The 24,977-nt window shown below is 46.3% G+C and overlaps 1 protein-coding gene across 1 annotated transcript in view; it reads right to left on the bottom strand.

The window, feature by feature from the left end:
• Nucleotides 1–24,977, bottom strand: part of PHACTR1 (phosphatase and actin regulator 1) — a 415,578-nt gene that overhangs the window by 41,591 nt on the left and 349,010 nt on the right. Inside the window, exon 6 of the mRNA XM_087820639.1 lies at nt 11,174–11,495. Coding sequence (XP_087676765.1) covers nt 11,174–11,495 — 322 coding nt within the window. The remainder of the gene's footprint in view (nt 1–11,173; nt 11,496–24,977) is intronic.

Raw genomic sequence — 24,977 nt, forward strand, 5'->3', positions numbered from 1 at the left:
TTTCAGTTTATTTTCCACACTCTTGTCGGAGCAACTTTCTAATACTCAGGTCTAGTCCCATCTGTTAGAACTCTGAATTCCTGCCCCGTCTACAAAACCGGTGCTTCAAGGGTGACACAAATGGAAAATCCAGTGAACCCATCAGGAGCTACACTATTCAAGGCAAAGAGCTAGATCAACTGAAATGTAGCTCCTAATTACATCTGGCCTCCACCCTGGTGCTTGTGGGCGGGAAGGGGAGCACACAGCTGAACATCAGTCTTAGGAACGCTGGTTTTATACAGCAGAGTTGTCACTTAGAAGGTGTGCTCTACGCAGAAGGTCTCACTGCTGAAGCAAAGTGAAAACCCAGAAGCAGTCAGTTAAACCCAGCATGACACCCAATGCCTCGCACAACTTGACCCACATTATTGTGAAACCAGCCTCTGTCCCCATATAATTTACCGCTTGGTCACACACAGCAATGCACTGCACACTCTTGGCATAGAATGCGCTCCCATCCCACCTTCAACTTAATTTCTATTTATTGTTTAATAATTGTCTCAGGCAACACGTTGCCTATGTTCTTGAGGGATTCCACGATACTGAAAATTGCAAACATTTGTTTGCTTACTAGCTTCCCTTCCCCAACCACGCTGTGGGCTCCTTGAGGGGCAGGGACCACATCTAATTCATGTTTGTAGTAGGTGCCCAGAACCACGTGTGGCACGAAGCGGACACTCAGTAACCGTTCACTGTTTTTGCTTAATGGAAGACATGGGCTGGGATCACTGATACTTAGGTGCAGTTGTAAGTGGTTGACAAATCATGTTTACAGGGTACTAAGAGATCTGGATTTAGTTTTCAGGGAGGCATCTGGTGGTGTATTGCAGGGCTGCGGGTGCCCCTGATTTGGTTGCTGCTTTTATCAATGGCTTCAAAACAGAAAGGGCATCCTGACCCAATTGGTGGAAGAACTGAGGAAGGGAAGGAAAGGAGGGAACAAACAGGACAAATGTTTACTGAACGTGTCACCCACTGTCCTAGAAGCATTCACATCCAGCATCTCACTTCATCTTCATATTAACTGCAGGAGAGGTGTCATTATCTCACTTTATTAAGCAGAAACAGAGGCTCTGAGAGGGAAATAAACAGGCCCATAAGGACACTGGGAGTAAAGAAAGGAGGGAATCTGACCCACTCTGTTTCAATGTGCTATAGCCAGAAACTGAATTATGCTGTTTGTAAGATTGTGTACTTTGATTAGACACAAGCCCCACTAATTGTACACATGTAAGGTAGCGAGGACGTCATGCCTTATCAATAATAACACGTGTAAAAAATGGGCTTTATTACTTTTTAAATATTTTAAATCTTGCCAATCAAGGTAAGTAATAGTGTTCTACCCCACCATGGTCAGGCCATGCCTGGGGTACGGAGTTTAAAGGATTCATCTTACATACATGACTATAATGGTCAGGATGGTGAGAGGAGTCACCTGCTGACCTACTGTCATGGTGGTTTTTGCACATAAATGGCAGAGTCGAGTCTGTGCCACAGAGCCTTAGATATTTACTATCCGGTTCTTTACAGAAAAAGTTCCCTGACCGTTGGTCTAACTATCCAGTTTTTTACAGGAAAAAGTTCCCTGACAGCTGGTCTAAACCAGGACTCCTAACCTTCGATCATACCCACACTCTTTAGCGTTTTTTTGTCTGTGCCATATTTGAAGCCCATTTACCCTATTATTTAGTTTGTATTTTTAAATCAACACTTAAAAACACTTAAATACTAATTTAGCCTCATCTTAAGCAATAATATCTTTGTAATCATAGGCTTCATGTGCTAATTATGTGTTTATAGCTTACATTGAAATAAATGACTATTAAAACTTTTATGAAAGGTTGTGCTAAACTCGCTTTATGTACCACCATTGATGTGTATGTCACATTTGGTTTAAATAATGGCCTGGAAATCTCAGCTGCAGCATGATTGACGTTTGGGGCTAGACAACTTGTGTGGGGGGGTCTGTCCTGTGCATTGTGGGATGTTTACAGCACCCCTGGTCTCTACCCACTAGATGCCAGTGACATCTCCTCTAGTGTGACAACCAAAAATGCCACCAGACATGGCCAAATGCCTCTTGGGGGAGAGGAACTGCCCATCTGGGAACCATAGGCCTAGAGTACCCACAGTGGCTTTGCCACGCACTGCGTTCTCAGTTGCACCACGCAAATCACTTGTAAAGCAGCCTTGGTGCTGACTGTCAGGAATTCCCAGTGGCAGTGGAAGGATGAAGAAGTGTCCAGATCCTGTCTCCTAAGTTCCTGACTAGCTATGTCTCAGGCTGTCACTGGGGCTATCTCCCAAATTTGATGCTATTAGTGTTCTACTGAGTCAGTACTTGCAGCCCTGGCCTGGTCCCCGAGCAGTTGCCCCACTAACCTAAGAGCACCAAGCTGACTCCAGAGCACAGCAGCTTTCCTCATCAAGATGCCCATATCGGTGATTTACAGAATGACACTCCGGTGGCCTGAGTCACCGCATCTTCCAGATCGCCTGGCAACCCCCGAGGAGAGGTTGACTCACGTCATCAGGACTATTCTAGACCATTCATGTCAAAACCCTTTGAAGTTAAGCTTTTCCTTTGCTTGGAATTCAAGTGGACCTCACTGCACGTGGGCTGTGTTCTGTTCCTCTTCTTGGTGGCTGACCAGGTACTAAAACCTGGTAAATATAACACCCCCCATCCTAACCGATATGGAGCCTTCCTTAACTCGTGCTGGACTACTGTACATAATGCTGATAAAAGTTAATGTTTTTAAACGCTCACGCTGCGCCCTGTATCGATTCACTTGGGTCTTACAACAACCCTGTGGCGTAGGTTACTGTGACTGCCCCCATTTTAGAGAAGAAAGTGAGGCACATGACTCAGGTCACAGCGAGAGGGACACAGGCCTCACTGGACATGGGCGGCGGGACTACACAGCCTGCTCGCTCCCTGATGTCACTACGCCACCTGCACGGAAGCAGCAGTCCTGCCACGGCTCCGGCCCTTCCCCTGCTTCCAGAACCTTCTCTTCTCCCCACCACCACTCGGCCCACTCTCTGCTGCTGTCAAACAAGTCCGATCATTCAATTCTCCCAATGAAAACCTTTGCAGGTCTCACTGGAGACGATTAATTCCACCCTCTTTGGCATGGAGTGGGGGTGCCTCACGACCTGACCCCACAATTCCTTTCAGTCTCCTTTGTTACTGTTAGTGTCTCAGCCACGGCGGGCCACCTGACGCTCCCCAGGCACACTGTGAACCCCCCTGCTTCCTCCTCTGCTCCTGCCCTCGCTGCGCCTCAGCCTAGCCCCTCAGAGCCTAGCCTGGCTTCGGGGACCTCGCCCACTACAGCTCACACGCCATTTCTTAAGAACAGCCCTTCCTAACTTGTGCAAGGGCCTTCTCTGCGCTTCCTCAGTCTCTGTTCTCACCTGTTACAGCACCTGTCACGGGTCATTATAATTATGTGTCTAAGCATTTGGCCCCTGCCCCCACTGACTGTAAGTCCTTCGAAGACGGAGGCTCAGTATTAACTGTCTCCACACCCCCAGTCCCATTTGTGCAGCTCAGTATCTGGACTAACGTCTCGTGGAATCAGAAGAGGTCATATTACATCCCTCGTCATCTAATTCACTAAAATACTGATCCCGATCCTCAGGGTCTCGCTGCTGCGATAGCTAACACGCGTGGTCCCTGCGGGGCCTGTCCACGTGCTCTGTAATCGTTCATGATCTCCATTCGTCTCCACAAACGCTTGCACAGTTAGGAAGGGTATTGTTATTACCTTGATTTTATGGGTGAGAACATTAAGGTTCCTGAGAAAGTAAGTGGTCACAGCAGGGATGTGACCTCGGGCCTTCCCGCTCCAGGGCCTGTGCTCGTGCCATCAGCCATACTGCTGCCTCCCAGAGAAGCCTCAGCACAGTCTCTTGTAGACGTACATGCCGACCGTGAAATACAATTCGCACCGCCGGTTCAAAAAAACCATGGAATATAAGAATTATCTGTACAACAGGAAGCAAAGACGACAGGAGCGCACAGGACCAGGCGACCCGTCCACTACGATTCTGCTGCGAGGAGCCCGGGGGCAGAGGCCATCCGGGCAGAGGCGGGTGTGAGCTCTGGCCCGGAGGTTTGCAGAGAAAACAGGCTGAGAGGAGAAACTAATTCTGGAGCTGGCTAGCCCAGCCCCGAGAACGGAGCACGGGGTGTGTGTGTGTGTGTGTGTGTGTGTGCGTGCATGTGTGTGCACGCGTGTGCAGCGGGCCTACTGCGGCCGCGATGGTGCGGAGCCTCTTCAGGCCGCTCCCTCCTCCCAGGCCCGGCTCTCTCTCCCCAGCTCCCCGTCCCCACCGCACAAAACATAACACAGCTGCTGGTTTATCATCTGCTTCTTCCACTGAAAGGGGAGCCGGCGAGGATGTGGGCTTTGTTTCGCCCTCGCTGTCTCCCCAGAGGATGGAACAGCCTGAGTATCTTCCTTCATGAAAACAATGAAAGGACAGCCAAGAGTAAATAGTTGTTTACCTAAAACAGGAGGCCTGCTACTGACACGAGATGCACTAAAAACAAGCCTTCAGAGGGCTTGGGAGTAAATGGCTGTCTTACGGCAAAAAGCTCCCATTTCCCGCCCTCTTAGCTATGTCCCCAAGGCACGGCAGGGAAGGGAGAAGCTCCCCTCTCTCCCCTGTCCTGTCTCCATCCTGAATAACATTTAAGGAGTCTTCTGTTCGGAAAGTCAACTCTCTTCTTCAATTCCACTAAACTGAGTAGGAGACACATAGATTGAGAATACAAGGGCACTTCTCAGATCCCCACTCCACCTCCCCCCAGTTTCCTGCCATTTACATGGTCACATTTCTAAGAAATCCCTAGATTTTAAAAATGAAGAGACTGCCTTGCCTTTCATGTTGATTACCAGTGAGGGACAGGCAGCTAATTTCTAATAATTCATAAAGAAATGAAGGCCAAGACACCTACATTTCAGGGTCATTACAACAGCTGGCCCCTTTCCAAGGGGGCTTTATAATCGCGGCTTCATCTCCATCACTTGGTAACAGGCGGCTGCACAGCAGGGCAGGGGACTCAGGTGGGCGGGATCGCCGGGCACCAAACACCTCTGACGCTCTTGTAGAAAACCGGGGGCAGGTTTTGAAATGAAAAATCACTGTATATTTTAAATCCTTAATCTCCACTGAAAATACCTGAGAACCATTTTGCCACCACTTCTAAAGGAAAGCGTGTAATAGTGGAAGGTTGCTTCCTGGCGTCTGATTTCAAACGCAACAATTGTGAAAATGAAAAAAAAAAAAAAAAGACATTAATCTCCTCAAAGCACAGAGAAAATGTATTATCTACAAATATGACAAGGAAAATGAAATTAAACTTCAAGAGGACCAGCATTTTTGTAATCCAGTCTGCACGAGTCATGAAGGGAGTTTTCAGAGGGGAGAGAGACAATCAGCCGCTTTCTTCTGAGAGACCAGGAATGTGTGAGAAATTATGCTACACATTGCAGTGCCTGAGGCTGCGGCTGAAAAATGACAGAAATAACACCGCAACCCAAGAAACGAGTTAATCAGCTTCACTTTGGGACAGCAGGCACACATTGTGTTTAATCGTGGCCTGGGATTAGCCTTTGGAGATAAGAAACTCAACATTAGAGCTTTTGTTTTTTGTTGAACTTCAGTCAGCTAGAGACTGTGCCCTTCTATATATAGACTAGGGTCCTGAGCTTCCCCGAGCAGAGAATGTGTTTTGAGTTTCTTTTTTCCCCTAGCAGTGCTAATGAATTTAAATTAATTCAGTCACAACCCTTTCTCTGTCCTTGCAGGGACGAATGACCCACATTTCTGAAATAGGGTCTGGGCTTGAGATGTGATGAATAAACAATAAGACATGAAGAATCTGACTAACAGCCCACCCCCCCCTGCATTCTCCACTTCTGATGGAGGAACCACACAGGGGTGGCTCTTTTACAAAACTTCATCCCTAGACATCAGCCAATGTCCTAGGGTCGTGCTTGGATGGTGGTGCGAGGAGGGCAGGACATGGAGTGAAGAGGCCAATGTTTGAGTCCCAGCTGGGCCATACACTGGTTGTGCATCTGGGTCCTCGATTCCTCATCAGTCGAACGAAGAACCTATATGCCCACCTCACAGGCTCCTGTGAGATCAGAGGATAATGCTGGTGCTGTTGTGCCTTATGAACATCAAAGCAGGTAGTTGCTGTTTTAACAGGGATGTGTTTAAACACCAGCAATTACATAAACCTGTCATTATGGATATTATTTGTTAATTTATTAAAACACTTCTTTTAGCATTTTTATATTTTTGGTTTGCAAAATCTTTCTGGGCAATAGTTTGCAAGATCCAAGAATCACTATTTATGCATTGGGCAAGGCAGAGTTTCAACTGATGTATACGTAGGAATTCAGGCACATATTCTGTCTCTTAAAAATACACTTCCTTTAATCCTCTTAAGATTTCGAAAGATGTTAATGGTTTGTACAGTCTCATTTTAATCTTCCTCTAACCAGTTTGCTCACCAACCTTTCAGGGGACGGTGATAATACCTTGCACTGAAATCTCATCAAGCCCCTCGGAATAGCAGTTAAGTGGTAAAACAGTAACTACAGGCAGCCACTTATAGATAATACATACATGCTTTAAAATCAAAGAACTGACCTCATGTAAGAGGTTGATAAAACTCTGACCTCAAATAGGGACAAATGTCTAACCAGAACTGCGTTAGATTTTAAAGAGGCGGTCATCGAAATAAGAAAAAGGAATCTTTCCCTGAAAATGCATTTCACCTAAAAACATATGCCATTTTTATGATGATAAACAAAATTCCGAACTTCTTCAGATATGCTGCTTCACAAGCAAATAACACTCAGGTATTCAGAGTTTAACTTTTGCTAGGGCACCAATGGACCTCTAGTTATCATCATGGAACAGTCTTATTTGCAGGTGGAAACATCACTAACATAAGCCAATGCAGTAATTATGTCAGACTGTTAGGGCTAAAAGAAACCCTGGGAATCATCTAGTTCAGGACCAGGAATTAGTCTTTAAGAATCAGTCTTTAGAATTTCCTGTGACCCTTGAGGTCACATGAGGAAAAGTAATTGTCACCATGAAATGTATTTATACTAGGATAATGAATGATTTGTTCTCTTTGAAAGGCCTAAAATAATTATGGAATAATAGAATTGTAGAGATTGAAGGGATTTGGGGGCTGCTGATTTCAATTTTTTTCTGTCCAATTTTGAAATTATTATATTTTCAATATTCAATAATTCAATATTCAATAATTTAATTCCCAGCTAACAGAACTGATCAACTGAATTAAGAGGGGAACGAAAATCAGTGGCTGATTAGGATTTGAAGTCCAGCTTCCAAGATTGACGCGAACTAGATCACAGAGCTTACTGTAGATATTAAAAATAAATATTGCATAATATTTGAGATGATAAAACAATATCTTCAAAAAGGATATGAATCTTGAGTGGAGAGGAAACAAATGAAAACAATCTAATTTGAGGAAACTGACAAAACAAACAAAATCCACAAGATAGATCAAACCTATTTGCAATATGCCCTTTAGGGGCACTGAAGGCAAATTTTGTGTGCTATATAATTTTGCTTAATACTCACTACCATTTATAGAGCACTTCCTGTTATGCTATCCAATAAGATGAGTGGTTTGAATTAAGTGATTTGTTCTTCACAAACAATGCCAATGGGGTGGTGGTGTTAATATTCCTGTTTTACACATGTGGAATCAAAGGCAAAAGGACGTGGAGTCTCTGAGACTGAAACCTGGCCCTCAGGCGCTCAGCCATGGCATGGGGCTGTCTCCAGCGTGGCCACGCTGCCCAGGGCAGCCCTGAGGCATTGGATAAATGTGTCTAAGCTGGCTGCAGCTGGTCTCTATTTCTCTCCTGCACCGCTCCCATCAAATCCGGTGAGTCAATGTTATAACTATCTAACCACATGTTATTTCTTAGTGTCATCCAACAGGGTTCAGGTTAAGGTAATGATTAAGAACTTCATACAAATTAGAACAGATTTAGAAGAATCTTAGGAGAACATAAACAATATGTAGAGAGTCTAGAAACCATCTCAATAAGTGATTACATGGATTTGGGATTATTAACATAGAAGAGGGAAAGACAGATAAAGTAAACGGTAGCTATCTTCAAAGACTTGAAAGCCTTTCACAGTAAAAGATTAGAAATAAGATTGGGGGTTTATAATAAGTAAAAGTTTTAGCTTAATGTAATAAAGAACTTTGTAATAATCATACCTTGTTGATAATGGTACCTAGGGAAGCTCCCTTTCTCCAAGAGACTAGAAGACAAATAGTCAGGAACACTGCAACGGGTGGGCTGTTTTAATTGAAACAGGACTATTGATTCAAATTTATGGTCCAAAGTCAGACATTAAAGCTGTTTAATTCTTCATTCAATTTACACGCTAACTACAATGTTTCATCAGGATCAGACTGGAGGTCTGGACTAATGCCCTACAGGTGACATTCTGGGAGATCTAAGGGTCTTTGTGGGCAACATGCCTAAGTGTTCGGTAATGTTTCTTTCTTCTTGCGGTGTGTTTTGGAGTCACTGGAATTGCTAGATGTAAATAATTGTTTCCTTCTGTATTAAATTTGGTCAGAACAAGAATGAGATCTTGTTGACAGGCAACAGGGAGAATTCTTAGAAAATAAAAAGGGTAACATCACCGGAGACAGTGGCAGTTCCCGCACTGAACTGACAGGTGGCCTGTGACCTTGTTCTGTTCCCAGTTCCTGCCAGATCTTCTGGAAGGCAATGTGAATGCTCAGAAAAATCTCTCAATCTTTATTTGATTGGGAATAAAGCCTCTCTTTTCCCGAAGGTCTCCCTTGTCAAAGTGATACATGCACTAATGCCCTATGTCCTGGCTGGTCTATCAGAACAAACCCGGGCCTTGACCTGGGAAGAGAGGGGAGGGAGACAGAGGAGGAAAGAACAGCCTGGGGGTTGCCTTGGCTCCGCTGCCAAGGTCATGCTGTCTTCTGGCCCACTCCCACCTCCCATAATATCACACTTCCCCTCCAGCCACCCCACATTTGTTCTCTAGGATTCATTTTGATAAAGAACCTGCTTTGGTTTAGGTCAAGAGACCTACCCACTGGTCTACAGTCCACTGAAATATTCTACAAATACACAGAAACTACTGAACCGAGGAACATTGTGTAACTTGTGGCTTAGGGTTGTCAACAGCACCTTATAAAATGGCATGCTTTAAGTGTAAGCGTATTCAGCAATGTCCTCCTAGTATACTGTCCAGAGTGTTTTTTTTCAATTGATTAAAGCTCCCGAGAGATACAAAAACTTACTGGATATATAGTAGACACGGGACAGGGAGTATGTTGACCGTTAGCTGCCTTGAGGAAAGCAGCTGCCCTCTAACAGACAGAGCTCTGGATGTGCAGCTGGACGACCAGGCTGGAAGGTGCGGTGCCTCGCAGGACTACCTAGGGCAGGGCTTTCCCATATGTCCATGGGAAAGACCAGTTTTGTTGGTTGGTTGGTTGTTTTATTTACATATTTTAATTTTCAATCCATCACAAATGGGTGTTTTTGTAAAATATAATAAATATAAAAAATGAAATTCTTTTTTATTATAAGATTCAACATACAACATTATTCTGTCAAATGGCCATAAAAGAGTGTAAAGGCTGGCTCTTAATTTCTTCCCCATCTGGCTGCAGATGGGCAACAGGCAGTGTGTGGTCCACTCTTTGAGCAGCTGGCATTGGGGAACTCAGCCTTCCTTAGTTTCTCATCTCCCAAGGTGGTGTGAGGATTAAGATGATAACAAAGGTGTGTGGTCAACTAAAAAGCGTCATCCAAGCTTTAAGCTTTATTGTCCTCATTAACAATAATAGTAGTTGAAATGATGACAAGGGGCCAAATACATTTGTTTTCCTTCTGTGACAATAGCTATTAATGTGGCGCAATCAAGTCAGGATACCTAGCGGCAGTGTCTTCCCTTGGAATCACCAATTTCCCAAACACAGAATGCTTGGCTGAGAGGCAGGGAGGGAGAAAGCCACTGAGAGCTGGGAAGGTGCACCAGAAAGCTCCCGACAGTGTCCGTCTGCCTCTGGCTCTCTGCCTGGTGATCAGCTGGGAACCCACAGTGCAATTTGCCATCCCTAGGACCCAGTTAACAGAGGTCTTAACCTGGGACAGGCATTAAGGGTCCCAGCTCAGATACACCCTTCATGCCAGATCGCCACTTTCTTGTCAGGCAAGGGAACTAGGTCAAGCAACACACCTTAGAATCATAGTGGGAAATTTCAGCCGCCTCTGGGCCCAGGAAGGGTGGTGTTTGAACACACACGCGCGCGCGCACACACACGTACATCAGAGCTATTCAGAACAAGCACGAGAGCTCTCCCCAAGGGCTGGGGAGTCAGGGTCTTTGCTGCAGGCCTACCCTTGGGGTTCTCTTGGAAGATCTCCCAGCAATGCCATTAGAAGCAGATTCTAGTGAAGGAGGGGGCTGCACCACTTGTTGAACATCACAGGCTCATAGGCATCTAAGCAGACTGCAGAACTCCACTTCCTCCACCAGCACAAACAGGCACACTCTCCACCTTTCCCATCCCTCTGGTTTTCCACTGCCATTCTGCCAGTTCTAGTCTTTTTTTAATTTACATTCAAATGGGCATTTTATATCATAAAATATCTATAAAGTAAAAAATTAGTATAGGAAGATATGAAAAAAGAAAACAAGAGATTTGCTCCCCAACTCCCTGCCCTAGGGGTAACTACTTTAATGATTATGTGTGTATGCTTTCAAAAAATGTTAAGGCTTATGGAAATATAATATGTGCTAGCATGTATGCTGCTTCTTTTTGAGAAATGTGATTGTTCCATAGTTTGGCAACTGGCAACATTATTATTTTTTCCTACACTTCCCTTGACCTTCGGATTTTGGTCTGATTTTACTTCCAAACTCTCCTCCCACCCCCAGTGGCATGAGCCCTTGCCTTGGCCTTCATATCCCTGTGTCATGATCAAACCCCCAACCCTTCTCCCCAATCCCCAGCCAAGTTCATCCTCCAGCCCTCGCCCCACCCCATTACCTCTCCAGCCTCTGCATGGTCATGGCCAGCGTCTTGTTCAGCTCGTCTATCATCCTGCAGCTCGAGGGGTGCATGGGGAGGGAGCCGGTGGCGGAGGGGAGGTGCTGGCCGAGGCTGCCATACTGCAGCTGGTGCTGGATCTGGGACGGTAGGACTGTGTGGTGGTGCTGCGCCCCACCCTGCTGGCCGCTCTTCTGGGCTGCGTAGGAAGCCAGGGAGAGGTCTGGCCCCCCTACAGGCATACAGATCATGACTTTCTTTGGAGGTAGCGGAGGCGACAGTTTCACTGGCAGACAAGGCAATTTCACAGGGGCGCCAGGATCTGTGGCAGAAGGAGGTGAGAGACAGGTGTGAGTTTGGGGGGAAGAAACTCAGAACACTGCATGGGCCCACCGTGAGGCCATGGGCATTGGGGGGACCTGAGATAAAACGCACCCACTGAAGACACCAGCAGGGTGAGTGGTGCTCAGCAAGCACCCACCATGTCTTGTTTCCTGCCTGGAGTGTGCTGGCGGAAAGGGCCCCCAGGGACTCAGGCATTAGTGTCTGTCACACAGCTGTCAGCCTGAGGCTCACCAGCAGCAGGGAAGGGAACGAATGCAATGCACCCTCTGGTCGTGGAAACCCATGGACTTCCAGAGACCTTTTCTAGGATGGGCCACAATGCCTACAACTGGGCCGTCATGATGTGAACATATCTTTTCATTTGGCACTTTCAGATTAGAAGGAAGCCCTAGGTTCAAGTCCACTAACAGCATACCTTCCACAGGGACTTTAATGTAGCCACTCTCCATCCCCTCATCTGTAACCTGGGCGATCTCCGCAACTGGGAGGATGCTCTGGGAGCATCTGCCGTCACAGAGGGTTCAGGTGCCCCGTATGGGGTGAGCTCTGGGCATGGTGACTGGGCTGGCCCACCAACTCACATGGCATCCACGGCAGGCTGTTCAAACTGTAGGGAGGCTCTGACAGACACTCCACGGGCTTGGGGGAACTGGTCCCCACCCGAACCCCTGGTTCCATGATAGTGGCACTGAAATTCCCACAGATGCTCCAAATTAAGGGAAGCTTAAGGTTAGACCAGACCCTCAGGGCAGGCGTCTTTGTCTTTGGGATGACCTGCAGTCCTCTGCTGTACCCCACATTTCTGGGCATCATCTAGCACTGGGGGGGCACAAGGCTGAGTTGTGAGGGTTGCAGGTTGCCTGGGAGAACGTGGCCAGGAGGGCAGCAGGAGAGGGAAGGTGGGCGAGCACGCACAACTTCACACCTGGTGCTCATGCAGGGAGCAGGGCAGGGCTCGACTCTTGGTCTTTGAGGCCCTAGATTTTTCTCCAACGATCTGTCTGCTTTGAAGGTGGCAGTTTAATTACCACAGTACTGCCAAGTTGACATTCCTAGAGCACCAATCTGATCAGGTCACTCCTCAGTTTAAAACCTACCAATGACCTAGAACTAAAGCTCAACTGTGACACATCACTTGAGGCTTCCCTGGTCTCTGCTGCTCAGTTCGTCTCTTCACGTTCACACTTTGCCTCCCTGAAGTCTGCTCTGGTGCCTCCAGTTGCAAATAGTTGCTCCTGTCTTGCTTTGACCAGTCTCTCCTTTGACATGTACAGCTTTTCTCCTGTGGATTTTACTTATTTGCTCACCCAAAATTTAAGTCTCCATCCCCAGCTCACTCCTCCCAGGTGGCCTCTGTTCCTCACATCCTCCCAGGGCTGTTGCTGCCTCCCCTGGCTCCCAGCTCAGTGGGCACCTCTCCTATTGCACAGAGAAACTGAGGTGAGCCCTCGAGACCCCTCTTCCCTCCGATCAGGACTCGCTCTCACCATGACTCACAGGCATCCGCCCTCACTCCTGAACCGCCGAGCTCCCCAAACCACCTGGCATTTCCACTCCCTTGGGCCTTTGTCACGTTCCCTCAAATTGGAACTTTCTCTCGTCTTCTTGGTCAATGCCTACTCTCCCTTCAAGATACTGCTCAAAAATGACCACTCCTGAAAAACTTTCCTCGATCACTGTCACTCCTTCCATTCTGCACCCGGCGGACCTACTGTGGGAGTGCGGCATGCCAGTGCTGACGATGTCAGTGTCACCAGAGCCAGCGCTTGCAACAGGCCTGTTACGTGCCCAGAGTTGTTCTGAGTGCCTTTTGTGTCGAACCAGTTTCATCCTCACAGAAGCCTGTGACGTGGACACTGTCATTATCTCCCTTTTCCTGAGGATGGCACCGGGCTCTGAAGACACTGATCTGCGCTTCCTGTTTACACAGCCGTCTCCTCTGTAGAACAAAGCCCACGAATAATTTGTCTTTATATCCTTAGCATCTTGAACAGGCGCCTAGCTCACACAGTAAGGGGCTCAAAACATGTTTACAGAGTGAGCTGAAACTATGATGCTCTTGTGAGAAATGAATTCACACCTTCCCAGAAAGCTAGGCTGGAGGCAGATGTGAGCATAAAATGGATTGCAGTGTTGGGATCACACAGCTGTGGGTGTGGGAACACTAAACTGCTGATCCTACAGCTGAGACACAGAAAAGCCTAATGGTTTCAGGGGGCCTGGTAGGATGGCTCCCCTAACACCACACTGGGACCCAATCATGACCACAAGGCTCCCTCATGCCCTCCCCAGAAGGCTCATCCTGTTTGTTACCACCCCCCATGCACGGGATGCCGTGGTGCCAATTCCAAAGTGGCAGAGGTGCAGAAACTCACCACCTCTGCCTTGTCCCTGTTCCTGAAGGGGGCATTCCTGGGACTCCTGAAAGTTTTAGCACAAACCTAGCAAATGCAATGTGCCTGGAAGCGTTAAAGCTTTTCATCGGGGACCCTTGACCCATGATTCCTTCTTTTGTGGTCCTGGTTGCCTGTCTAAGGCAAGGAGGTGCTCAGATGCTTGGGCAGGAGAAAGCAGAGCCAGGAGGGCAGATGGGACCGTCTGCCCAGGAAGGCACGGTGATGGCATTGGTCCCTGTGAAGCTCTGGCTTCCTGCACACCCTCCTCCAGTCACAGTATTACTTATCAAACTTCCATAGCAAAACTTACTTGGTTTCATCACAAGCGAAATAACCAAGTGCATGCCAAGAATTCTATCAAAACAGGCAACAAGGAAATGCCCAGCGGGACCAACAGTGGAGACGGTTACTTTACTATCCCAGGAAAGACCAGCTGGGGCCCTGGGAACCCTCTCTTCCCTCTCCTGCCTGCTGCTTCCTTCTGGTTGTTGCATCACACATGAGCATAGATTAAACAGGGATAGACAATGAAAGTGAACCATTTAAAATAATTTTTGGTTGGTTTTCAGTAAATCAGCTCTGTAGTCCCATCTGTCTCCAGCACTGTGGATGACCCGGGCGTGCCTCGGCAGCTCAGGTCCTTAGAGACGTGGCAGTGCCTATTTTTTATATCTTTATGACATCGTAAAACCAGGTCATTCCTTATAAGAGATCTGGAGGCTCGATGTGGAGACAGGTGTACAAGATCAGCCATTGTGAATTTATCTTTCTGTCCCTAGCACACTTCTGTGTCTTCTGCCCCCTTGACCATGACACCAGCCTGGGACCTCACCTGTTCTTATTGTGTAGATAAAAAAGGCCCAGCCCTCTCTCCATTCCCACCCTGTACCAGAGATCTCCGTAAAGCACAGGTGATGCTCAAGGTCCTGCAATGGCCCCTTACTGCAGTCAACGCTGCAAGTCCAAGTGTGACTCTTGGCCATTCCTGTCCAGCTCCTACATCTCCCTGGCTCTCCGGTCAGGCCGGGCACCACACTGGGTTTCGTCATAACCACGCTCATTCCCTCTTCAGAGCCTGTAGTCCCCACTTCCCGAAACACGAGCCTGACGATCAGAAATGCATTCACCCTCCGAAGCACAACAGAAGACCCAGCTCCCCCTTGCAGCCCTTCCTCTCCTGAGCTCCTGTGACTCTGGTGGTCAGCACCCGTATTTCATTTTGCTCAACTGTGTGCTCATTCCTGCCAGCTCCTTGTCTTCTCAACTAGCTTCTGGATGGTTCCTCCCACATGCATGTCAACATTCTCCACAGGGTGCCTGGCCCGGAGCAATGGTGAGGCCCTGGACTCCACGACCCAGAGTGCCTGCAGCTTGTGATTCTCTGTCCCAGGGGTATACTAGGATCATACTGAGGGGGATCCCCACACCCTTTCTCAGGGATCCTACCTGGGATGGGGGGGGATCCAGCTTTGTATTTTTAAAAAGTCGTGTTTAAAAACTACTCTTAGACTCTTACTCTTGTCTTTTTACTGGAAACAAACAAAAAATGGCACTAATCCTTAAATCAGAGTTCTAGGGCCACTTGAAAACATCCCCTGACATTTGCTAGAAGTTTCTATTCCTCGGCTTCATCTGACCTACTGAGGCAGAATCTCTGGGCCAGGTGTTCAGATTTTAAAGTCTTCCCAGGTGCTTGCCATACAGGGGGAGTTGAGGATCCCTGATTCAGGGTGAAAACTGCATAGAGTATGATGCTGCCCGAGTCTGGAGTATTCGGGCGCCCAAGGCCCAGGATGCATCCATTCCATCTAGCCCCTGGGCAAATCCATCCTGAGGGCATCGCCATGGTCTCCAGGTTCCATTTCTATGCCCCACAACATGTGAAAAGTAAAAGACCAATGTGCAAGAAACCAGTTCACTGCTAGCCAATTAGCCTAAAATGCATTCACCTAATGACTAGCGTGCCTAAATCTAATGTTTGCAATTAAAGGATTTGGTCATAAACTAGTGTGTCCAGTGGCACTTCTAATTTAATTTTATATTTATAAAAGTCATTTATCATTGAGCCTTTTGTGAATGGTAAGATTTCTTATATTGATGTGGGTGGATTTTTCTGTTTCATTTGCTTTAGAATACTTCAAGGACATTTTAGACAAGTTTGCCTAAAGAACCTTTCTTAAAAAATGTGTCTCAAGCAACAAATACTTAATCAGAAGTTTAGCTTTTCCTACAGTGTTGATTCAATGCATTTGACTCCTCTTGTCTCCTCCTTGCTGATTTTTGCTTTGTCCTATGTGTACTGCATGCATTTGTTCGACAAATAAAGAAACACATCCAAATACTCATTTCTGTTCAGCGAAGCACTGACATTTCTGCAGTAAGAATGACAGAGTGAGATGAATGGACTGGCACTGTGCCGCATGCCACCCACCTTCTCTTTCCGAGATACCAAATTCTTAGGGTGGTGATTTCATCAAACTCTTTAGGAGGTTTGGGGAAAGGCACATCCCTGGGCCTCCTTTTCAGAGATGCAGATTCAGTGGGTGTTAGATGGGGCTCAGGGGGTTTGCTCTGTAAATAAGCTCCCAGATCCTTTTGACCTAGGTGGGGACCACACTTTGAGAGAGTGCCGTTATGTTATTACAGGACTTTAAGAAGCACAACATCATCACCAAAATTTATTTTACTAAGCACAGAAGATAAACTGAAAATCTCACACTCGTCTAGCTCTGGTAGCATCAGTGAACTGCTTAAACTTTTGAATGTTCAGTTTTCCAATCTGTGAAATGGGGATGAATGAATATCTCATAGGACTACTGTGAAAATTAAGATAAAATACATAACCTGTGTAGCATAGTGCCTGGCACTTGGTTAATAAACAGGGACTATAATTGCTGTTGGTCTCGTTACCATCATTATTGAGCTGCTTTCTCAGGAAGCCCATCTGCCTCCCAGAGGCTGGCAGGTGCCAACAACTGGGTTCTCAAGGGCTCTGAGCTTCCCTTTGTCACAGCATTTCATAGAGTCCATTTCATCCATTTCACTTTTCTTGACTTGCTGCTGATTTCTTTTCTCTCTTTTCTTTTTTTCAGTAGGTGGATGCGATGCATTAAATAAATCACTTTGGGTTTGGCTGTTTCTGCACCTGTTCACTAGCAGGGGCTGAGCCTAGTGCATAGTAGGTGCTTAATAAACATTTGTTGGTTTTCTTTCTCACCGTGTCTTTAGAGCAGTGCAAAATAGTAGAGCTTAGTGACCTGTTTCTCCTACGCTAAGGCTCTGCTGATCTCAGTGTGGTCCATGGATGAGCAGCAACAGAGCCTCTCGGGATCATGACGGACATGCAGATTCTCAGGGCCCAGCCAGACCTTCTGAATCGGAATCCGCATTCTTACTAGACCCCAAGGAACTCCCCACAATCAAGTCTGAGAAAGCCGTCCTTTAAGAGCTAGTCCTTGGTGAAGAGGCTGCTCCCTCCACAGGCAAAATGGTAAGAGCCCAGGGCTTCCTGGGGGAGGGAGGTGTTTGCTCTCCGAGGGCTGGGCATGGGCTTCCAGAAGCTTCTGGTGCAGGCTGAGGGTAGATGGCCTGGCGAAATCACCACGGGCTTAGAGCTCAGGAGAACTGGGGTTTAATCCCAGATCCAATACAAAGAAGCTCTGTTCCTTTGCCTAAGACATTGGGCCTTCCTAAGCCTTGGTTTTCTCATCTGTGGAAAGGGAATCTTATCCACCTTACAAGTCTGCTGTGAGAAGGAAATGAATAAACATCTACACAACCTCCATGTCAGGTGCTGAGGGGGAGAGTGTGCTGAAATCAACCCGAGGTCTGTCCTGGCATGGGCTTGAGTCACCCCAGAGGAAGGGGCAGCTTTATTTAATTCATTCCTCTGAAGGGCACATTTTTATAATTTTACAAAGACCCCATACAGATTAGCAGAGGACTGAGTATAAAATATCCCCAGGACCATCCTGAATATGTACTCGGAGTTCAACAGATAAGGTCTTAATGGGTTCTGAAGAAGCAATGACACATTCTCCGCCTCCCCCACAGGTGTGGTGAGGGTGGGACAGACCGTGCGGACATGCTGTGCGAGCTGCACAGCACTATGGCCATTCGCAGGGTGACTGACAGGGCTCTTCCCACATCAGTTCACTGGACCTCATGCTTCTCAGGCTGGGGCGTGCAGATGGAAGCCAGGGAAGCCGCAGAGAGTATGGTGTTTCTGTTACAAGTAGGTAGGAAAAACCAGGTGAAAGCAAATCAAGCAGGGAGCAAAGATGCTTCCAAAGCGCTGTTTTTGCAGTTTGCCTTGCTGGACAGAGAACTGCAGGAAGAATAAAAGGTGGGGCTGTGCAGGTCTCAGTGTGCTGCTTCTGTGCCCGGCCCTGCATCGGTACTGAGAGCAAGTGGAAAAGAGTGCAAGTCTGCGGGTCTGAAAACCTGGGGTCTCTGCATTTGTTAGCCTGGAAAGATAGCTAACCTTTTTTGGTGACTTAGGCTCTTCTACCTCTAAAAATCCAGGGATAAAAATGCCTCCTTTACCTTGATAGCCCCTCACTGAATAAAACGCTTTGCCTATCTCTGCTGCGTGACATTTATGGGTTTCAGAGGCCTCCCTCTACCTCTTGCATTTATAATGACGATAGTGCTGGCCCCGCTGGTTGCACAGAGCTCTCTGCTTGCTGACTTAGAAATGGATGAGTCCTTTGTGGCCAGACTGATCAAGATGCAGTGTATTCATAAAACTGTCCCTGTTGATGGAGTGGAAGGAGCAAAACCAGCCGGTTCCAGAGAACAAGCAAAATAAACCCAAACTGTGAGCGCCACAGAGCCATAAAACCCAAGGGGGCTGTACTTCCAGACATGACACTGCTCTGAACAAAGAAAATGAAACCCTCAGGTTACTTCTGCAGTTGACTCGCTGGCCATAGGACTGTAGAACGAGTCTGGCTAAATGATCACACCCCTAGCCTCTCCTCTCACTTTATTAGCACCCGCTGCAGACGCCATCTGTAACGGCTGATGTATCGGGAGTACTTGTGATAGTAGCACCTAGTGTCTTAATGAACAAAGATGCTGTAAGAATTCCTCAGTCACTTGCTGGTTTCGGCAGGTCAAAAATACTCCTTTCAGAGCTACAGACATTTCCCCCAGAGACATAAAGGGCACAAGAAGTGTACTAAGAGCTTAAAGGACAGTCCAGTATCACAGGCTCTCCTGGCTGCAAGAGAGGCACTCAGGGGAGCTCCTTCCATTCCTGCAGGCCAGCCGAGGCATTTCACAGCAGTCTGGCATTTTGTATTCGGCCAAATGTCTGTGAAGGCGACCTGTGTGGACTGACCCCTTGTGTTGAGAGGATGGTGTGCAGGGAAACAAGAGTAGCAAGGAAGCTGTGTTAAGTGCCCCTCCCTGGCTTGCTCTCTCAAGCCTGCTCAGCACACGGGGACTACAGCACACGGCTCACGTTTGTAAGGAATATGTCCTGAGACCTTCCAGAATCCTAAAGTTGAAGCTCTTAGCACACGTGCAGCACCAGCACCAGCAGCCACCTCTGTTTCAGAGCCACTTTCCGCAAAGAAACGTTTCTGTTTTTAAACTGACCCCTCTCAAGACCGTCTGGGCGGATGCCAGGTGGAGAGGAGCTGGCCCCCCTGAGGTGGAGAGGCGGGGCAGTGGATGGGGTCACTCACTAGTGGGGTCACTTGGGCATGTTACCTTTGCAGAGCAAACAATTAAATGGGTAAAATTTTAAAGGTAAAGTTACACATGTTCATTGTCTGAAAACTGCTCTCAAAGTCAAAACTGCAGGTGTCTCTATAATCGTGAGAACAGACACCGGTTGGAAGATGAGGATTTTGTTAGAATTTATAAATCCCCTGTATAAAAAACACATGATATTTATTTCTGCAGTAATGACGAGTGCTGTTGCCTCCCAGAGAGACAGAGAGGAGCGTGCGCTCAGTTGGTAACAGGCTATTGCACCTGAGCCTCCTCGAGGCCGCACGAAGGAAGGAGAAAGGTCCAGAGATGGACAAAGCAAGGGAGCAAGATCCGACAGTGCCATTGTTTGTTAAAATAATAAGAAGGAATTGAATCAAGGCCACAAGTCATGTGAGCGTAAATGTGTTCATCTGATCTCCGAACACCAGAACCAGAGGGCTATACCCGCGAAGTTTGAAAGCAGTACATTTAGACCATATAAAATGAAATACTACCCAGAGGTCGCACAATCATGGTGAAGACAGAGACGTTCTAGTTAGATCCACAAGTACTGTGAAGGAAGAGTACTGTGCAGTCCCCGTGTCCCTCTACCCTTGCATCCACCTGACACACAATATTTATTCACTGTTGGAAGACATACTCGGATTTCTTGCATTTTTAGTGATGGTGGTGGCTGGTCTAACCGTCTGCCGTTGGTGTCTACGAGGTCATCCCATTTCCCCCTGAAACTCCCAGTGCGCTCCCTGACACCTAAGGCTGGCCCACACGTTTGATGCCCCCTTCAATGTCTCGGCAGCAGAGACATCCCTCGCTCACAAGGCCCTGTCCTGCTGCTGTGCAGTGCTAGCTAAGGATGCCGAGGGGTGCAAGGTGGGCTAAGTCCCCACCCTTAGAAACCTTACTCCTCAGGCATTTAAACAACGCCCAAGAAGAGGAACCAAGGGCGGCAGCTTGGTGCCCTTTGCAATTTCAGTTCGATGCTGGACATCTCCCAGCTCCATTCATACATCCAGTTGTAAATCCATCAAACAGTGTTATTATCCACCTTCTCCATCGGGACATCAAGGAGAGAAACTTGGGTGAAATCGAGTATTCATTGCTAAAAGTCCACAAGAGATGCCCACTTCCCCCTCCAAGGTTAAATCTCTCATCACGACATTCAAAGCTCTCCACAGTTTTGCTTCAACCCAATTCTGACCTGATCTTTCATTACTTCCCTCCAAGAACCCCATGTCCCTGCCACGCTGGGCTATTTGCTATTATATTTTAAACATATCATGCCTCATACTGCTTCTCATTTCACAGCAAGCCCCTCTACCATCCCTACCCGTCACATTTTTACTCATCTTTAAGACGGGTTCCCAAAACATCCTCCTTTATAATACTTTTTTTCTGATTCTTCCAAAAGGATTTGATCTCTTACCATTTGAATTTCTTCAGAGCCATGTTTATAAATCTTCATATTAACAGTTTTCTGCAGTTTACAGATGCCTACGACCCCTACAGCTGATGAGGGAATTCTTTTTTGTAAGTTACATCAGGGACGGCGGGGCGCCTTGCACATAGTGGGCACTCGGAGCGCAACCTCCATTCGGCCTCACAAAGGAACGAAATCCTGACAGGTGCTAAAACATGGGCAAACCTTGAGACTTTAAGCTGAGTGAAATATGCGAGTCACAAAAGGACAAATACTGTATGATTCCACTTATATGAGGTACCTACCGCAGTCAAATTCATAGAAACAAGAATTAAAATGGTGGTTACCGGCAGTTAAAGGCAGAAGAAAGAAAACAAGAAGTGTTTAATAGGTACAGAGTTTTAATTTTGCATGATGAAAAAGTTTTGGGAATCTGTTGCCCAGCAATGTGAACAGCCTTAACATTATTGAACTGTACTTAAAAATGGTAAACACGGTAAATTTTAGAGTAGGTGTGTTCACCACAATAAAATGTGCCAGGTGAATTCAATCTCCAACCTGGCAGCACTGCCAAAAAAGAAACATATATGCTGCCCATTTCACCCTGATCACAGAGGCCAGAGCAGAAAGCGCCCTGTCGAAACTGCTTGAATCAAAGGCCTGTACATGCACTGAAGAAAGAATTTCTGCATTTTGAAGAGAGAAAATGAAGAATGGAAAGGTATGGAGAAATGGGTGTAAAGAGTGAACTCAACCCAACCCAACTGTGCTCAGGTCTTCCTCTTTATGATCAAGTGCCTTCAGAACCTAGCTTATTTTTGAAAGACTGGATAAATTTCCTATTCCTTCAAGGTATCAGTTATCAAGAGCGTGTGAATCTGTAACCTGTTCATGAGGCTTCTGGGTTACAATTCATTAACATGTCAGGGCACAGATGAGGTCCAAGGTCACAGTGGTCTAACCGCCAGCTTTCTCCCACTGTCAGAGTACGAAGGGCTGGTGCGGAAGGCAAGGAGGGAGGCTAAAGTAGTCAGATGATTAGGGTTGGCGAGGAGGCTGACAAGGACGGTGGGTGGGAAATGAGAAGCAACCGGGACAGACAGAATCAGGGGTAACAGAGAAACAAAACGAAATTACATACGAGAATGTAACTGTAGAACAGTCCATTGTAGACAGTGCCCACAAAACTAGAGGCAGCCGGAAATAGGAATATTGGTTTTGGCTTGACAAGCACTGGATAGAGGGTTCTCATTAGACACTTGTTGGGCTGAAAAATACCACCGGGCATGGATGCCATTTGTCAGGTAAATTTGCAGTTGCAATTAGTTTGAAATGTTGAAACTAGCAATCAACCAAGTTCTGAAAATACAGTAAATTTCCTTGTAGCTCAGGTTCTAAAGATAGTGCAGATAAGCCCTCGGCAGATTCACAACACAGAGGACTTGTTTTTAAGGATCAGCAACGGTTTCCTTTTTTTATTGTTGAATTGTGGCCAAATGCTTTCAATGTTATTTGCCCCATTCTTCATTCTTTTAGACTGTCTCCTTCTAGCACGTTCTTTGAAACCCAACCCAACTGTGCTCAGGTCTTCCTCTTTATGATCAAGTGCTTTCAGAACCTAACTTATTTTTAAAAGACTGGATAATTTTTTGTCTTGAACAGATTAAAACACACAAAGAAAACAACGACAACAAAGAAAGCAAATGATTTTGTTGTTTTGAATTTTAATAGGTATCTTGGTGGATATATAACCACTGGTATAAACTAATGGTTATAAGTGAGGGCTCTGGAATCCAACAAAATGGATCTAGTCCATCTCTGCCACTTATTAGCTATGTAACCATGATCAAGTCATTTAAATTCTCTAAAATTTCATTTTTCTCCACTGGGAAAGAACCGAATAATGATAATTGTATCTGCCTCACAGGACTAAATGGTGTGTCATAAAGTTCTCAAAATCTGGCAGCTGCCATTATTACTACCCAAGTGTGAACACCAAACCATGAAGTCCAGCTATCAAGCAAGTCGATGAGCTTTTATTCACATGGCACATGCGGGGTAACTAATCACAAGTGCCTTATGCAGAAGGCAGGGATCATTCATGCATTGTCTCACATTGGACTTCTGGAGACAGCATGGTTGGAGAGGTGACTGATGAAGACTTAGAAAGGAAGGAAGTAGTGTTGTTTTTTGCCTCAATGACCCTTTTCCTCTAGGGTCAGCCATCATTCCAAGAAGGATGCATTATGAGAACAATTCATCTCAAATCATATTCATTATGCAACTAGCCCCGCTGGGCACTGTACTTCCACAGTGGAAGGGAATCCAGTGCCCAACAACTCCTGACCTTTAATACGTGCTACTGTGCATACTAGTGTTGGACAAGATGAGACGGAAAAAGATGAGAGTGGGAGAAAAAAGCAGCAGTTTGGGAGAGTAGGAGGGCTTCTCTCTACCTGGCTCAAGGACAGAGAAAATTTATAAGACAGTCTCCAAATTAATTATGGTTTTCCCGATAAAGTGGAGGCAAATACCAAAGCAGAGATATTCTGCATCTTTCCCCCTGATCGTGTGCCTGGAAGTAGCCCCAGTTCAGGCTCATGCCTCCTCCAGCATTCTACCAGACCATTCACCACTGTCAGTCTCTATTAGTCACGCTTGGTGTCTTTCAAATTGTCCTGTGTTTCCTTTCAAAACTGTCAACAGAACAGCAGACAGTGAGAACATGCTGACACTCATAAGTCTCAATTTAGAGCTCTAGAATTCTTAGTTTATTAATTCCTTCTGACATGGCCCAGATGTCTCTTGAGTAATTAGTAACAGAACAGGGTTAATGTAGCTGCCTCATGGTGATGCGGATTCATTATGACTGATTACTCACTTACAAAAATTAAGCAAGTCTAATTGAGTTTCAACCCACAAGGATAGCACCAGAATCGTAGCCCATAGGCTTCTGCACCTGTTCTGTCTTCATCATATTTAAAAGGCTACTAGGTACAATATGGTAAAAATGACTGGCTTTTATGTATTTTTATCCATTTGATATGAAGGTGAGGTTTACAGATAATAGATAGAGCCCACTCTTCTTGGGAAAAGATGAGAGAAGCCAGATAGATTGGGATAATTTACATATCTTCAGTCCCTCAAATATGAAGAGTCCTGCAGATACCAGGTTACCCAAGTTCAGGGTACAGAGCTGAAGCAATGAATGAATGGAGTGTGCCTTCACTAATTAGATAACTAGATAAATTAAAGGGTGTTGGCTAAGAAATTCTGTCAGATCTTCTTTAAAATGTCTTATCTAATGTTCTGTTCTCTATCTCCCAATTGCTATCAGCCAGATGCTTGTTAGCTCGTATTTTAACCACTGGAGCAGCCTCTGACGTAGGCTCAAACTGTTCAGTTTAATTCAACTAGTGATTCTGGAGAACCAGGAATAGGGCTGGCCTCCACGGCTTCCATGCTAGGCCTTCAATCATTTCTTTCTGCTCAGTCTACACAGAGACCCAGGAAATTGTCTTTAATTAATTAATTAATTAATTTTCAATGTTTTTATTGACTTGAGAGAGAGGGAGAAATGTCAATCGGTTGCCTCCTGTATGAACCCCACTGGAGATAGAACCTGAAACCTAGGTATGTGCCCTTAACGTAAATTGAACCCGCAAACTTTTAGTGTATGGGCCAAAGCTCCAACCAACTGAGCCACCTGGCCAGGGCCCAGGAAATATCTTTAAAGGCTAGTTTTCACTTCCTTGCCCCAAAACCTCTCAGGTTTTCCAGTGCCACAGTAATACAATCTAAATTCTTGTTTGTATGCCTTACCTGGTGAACCCTCTCTCAATACATCCTGGGCTGCGTCCCACCCTGGCTCAGCCACCCTGTCACTGACCCCGACATTGCCCCTTCCGAGTCTTTATCCAGG

Source organism: Miniopterus natalensis, chromosome 9 (genome assembly GCF_054644295.1).
Source record: "Miniopterus natalensis isolate mMinNat1 chromosome 9, mMinNat1.hap1, whole genome shotgun sequence".
In the NCBI taxonomy this organism is placed as follows: Eukaryota; Metazoa; Chordata; class Mammalia; order Chiroptera; family Miniopteridae; genus Miniopterus; species Miniopterus natalensis.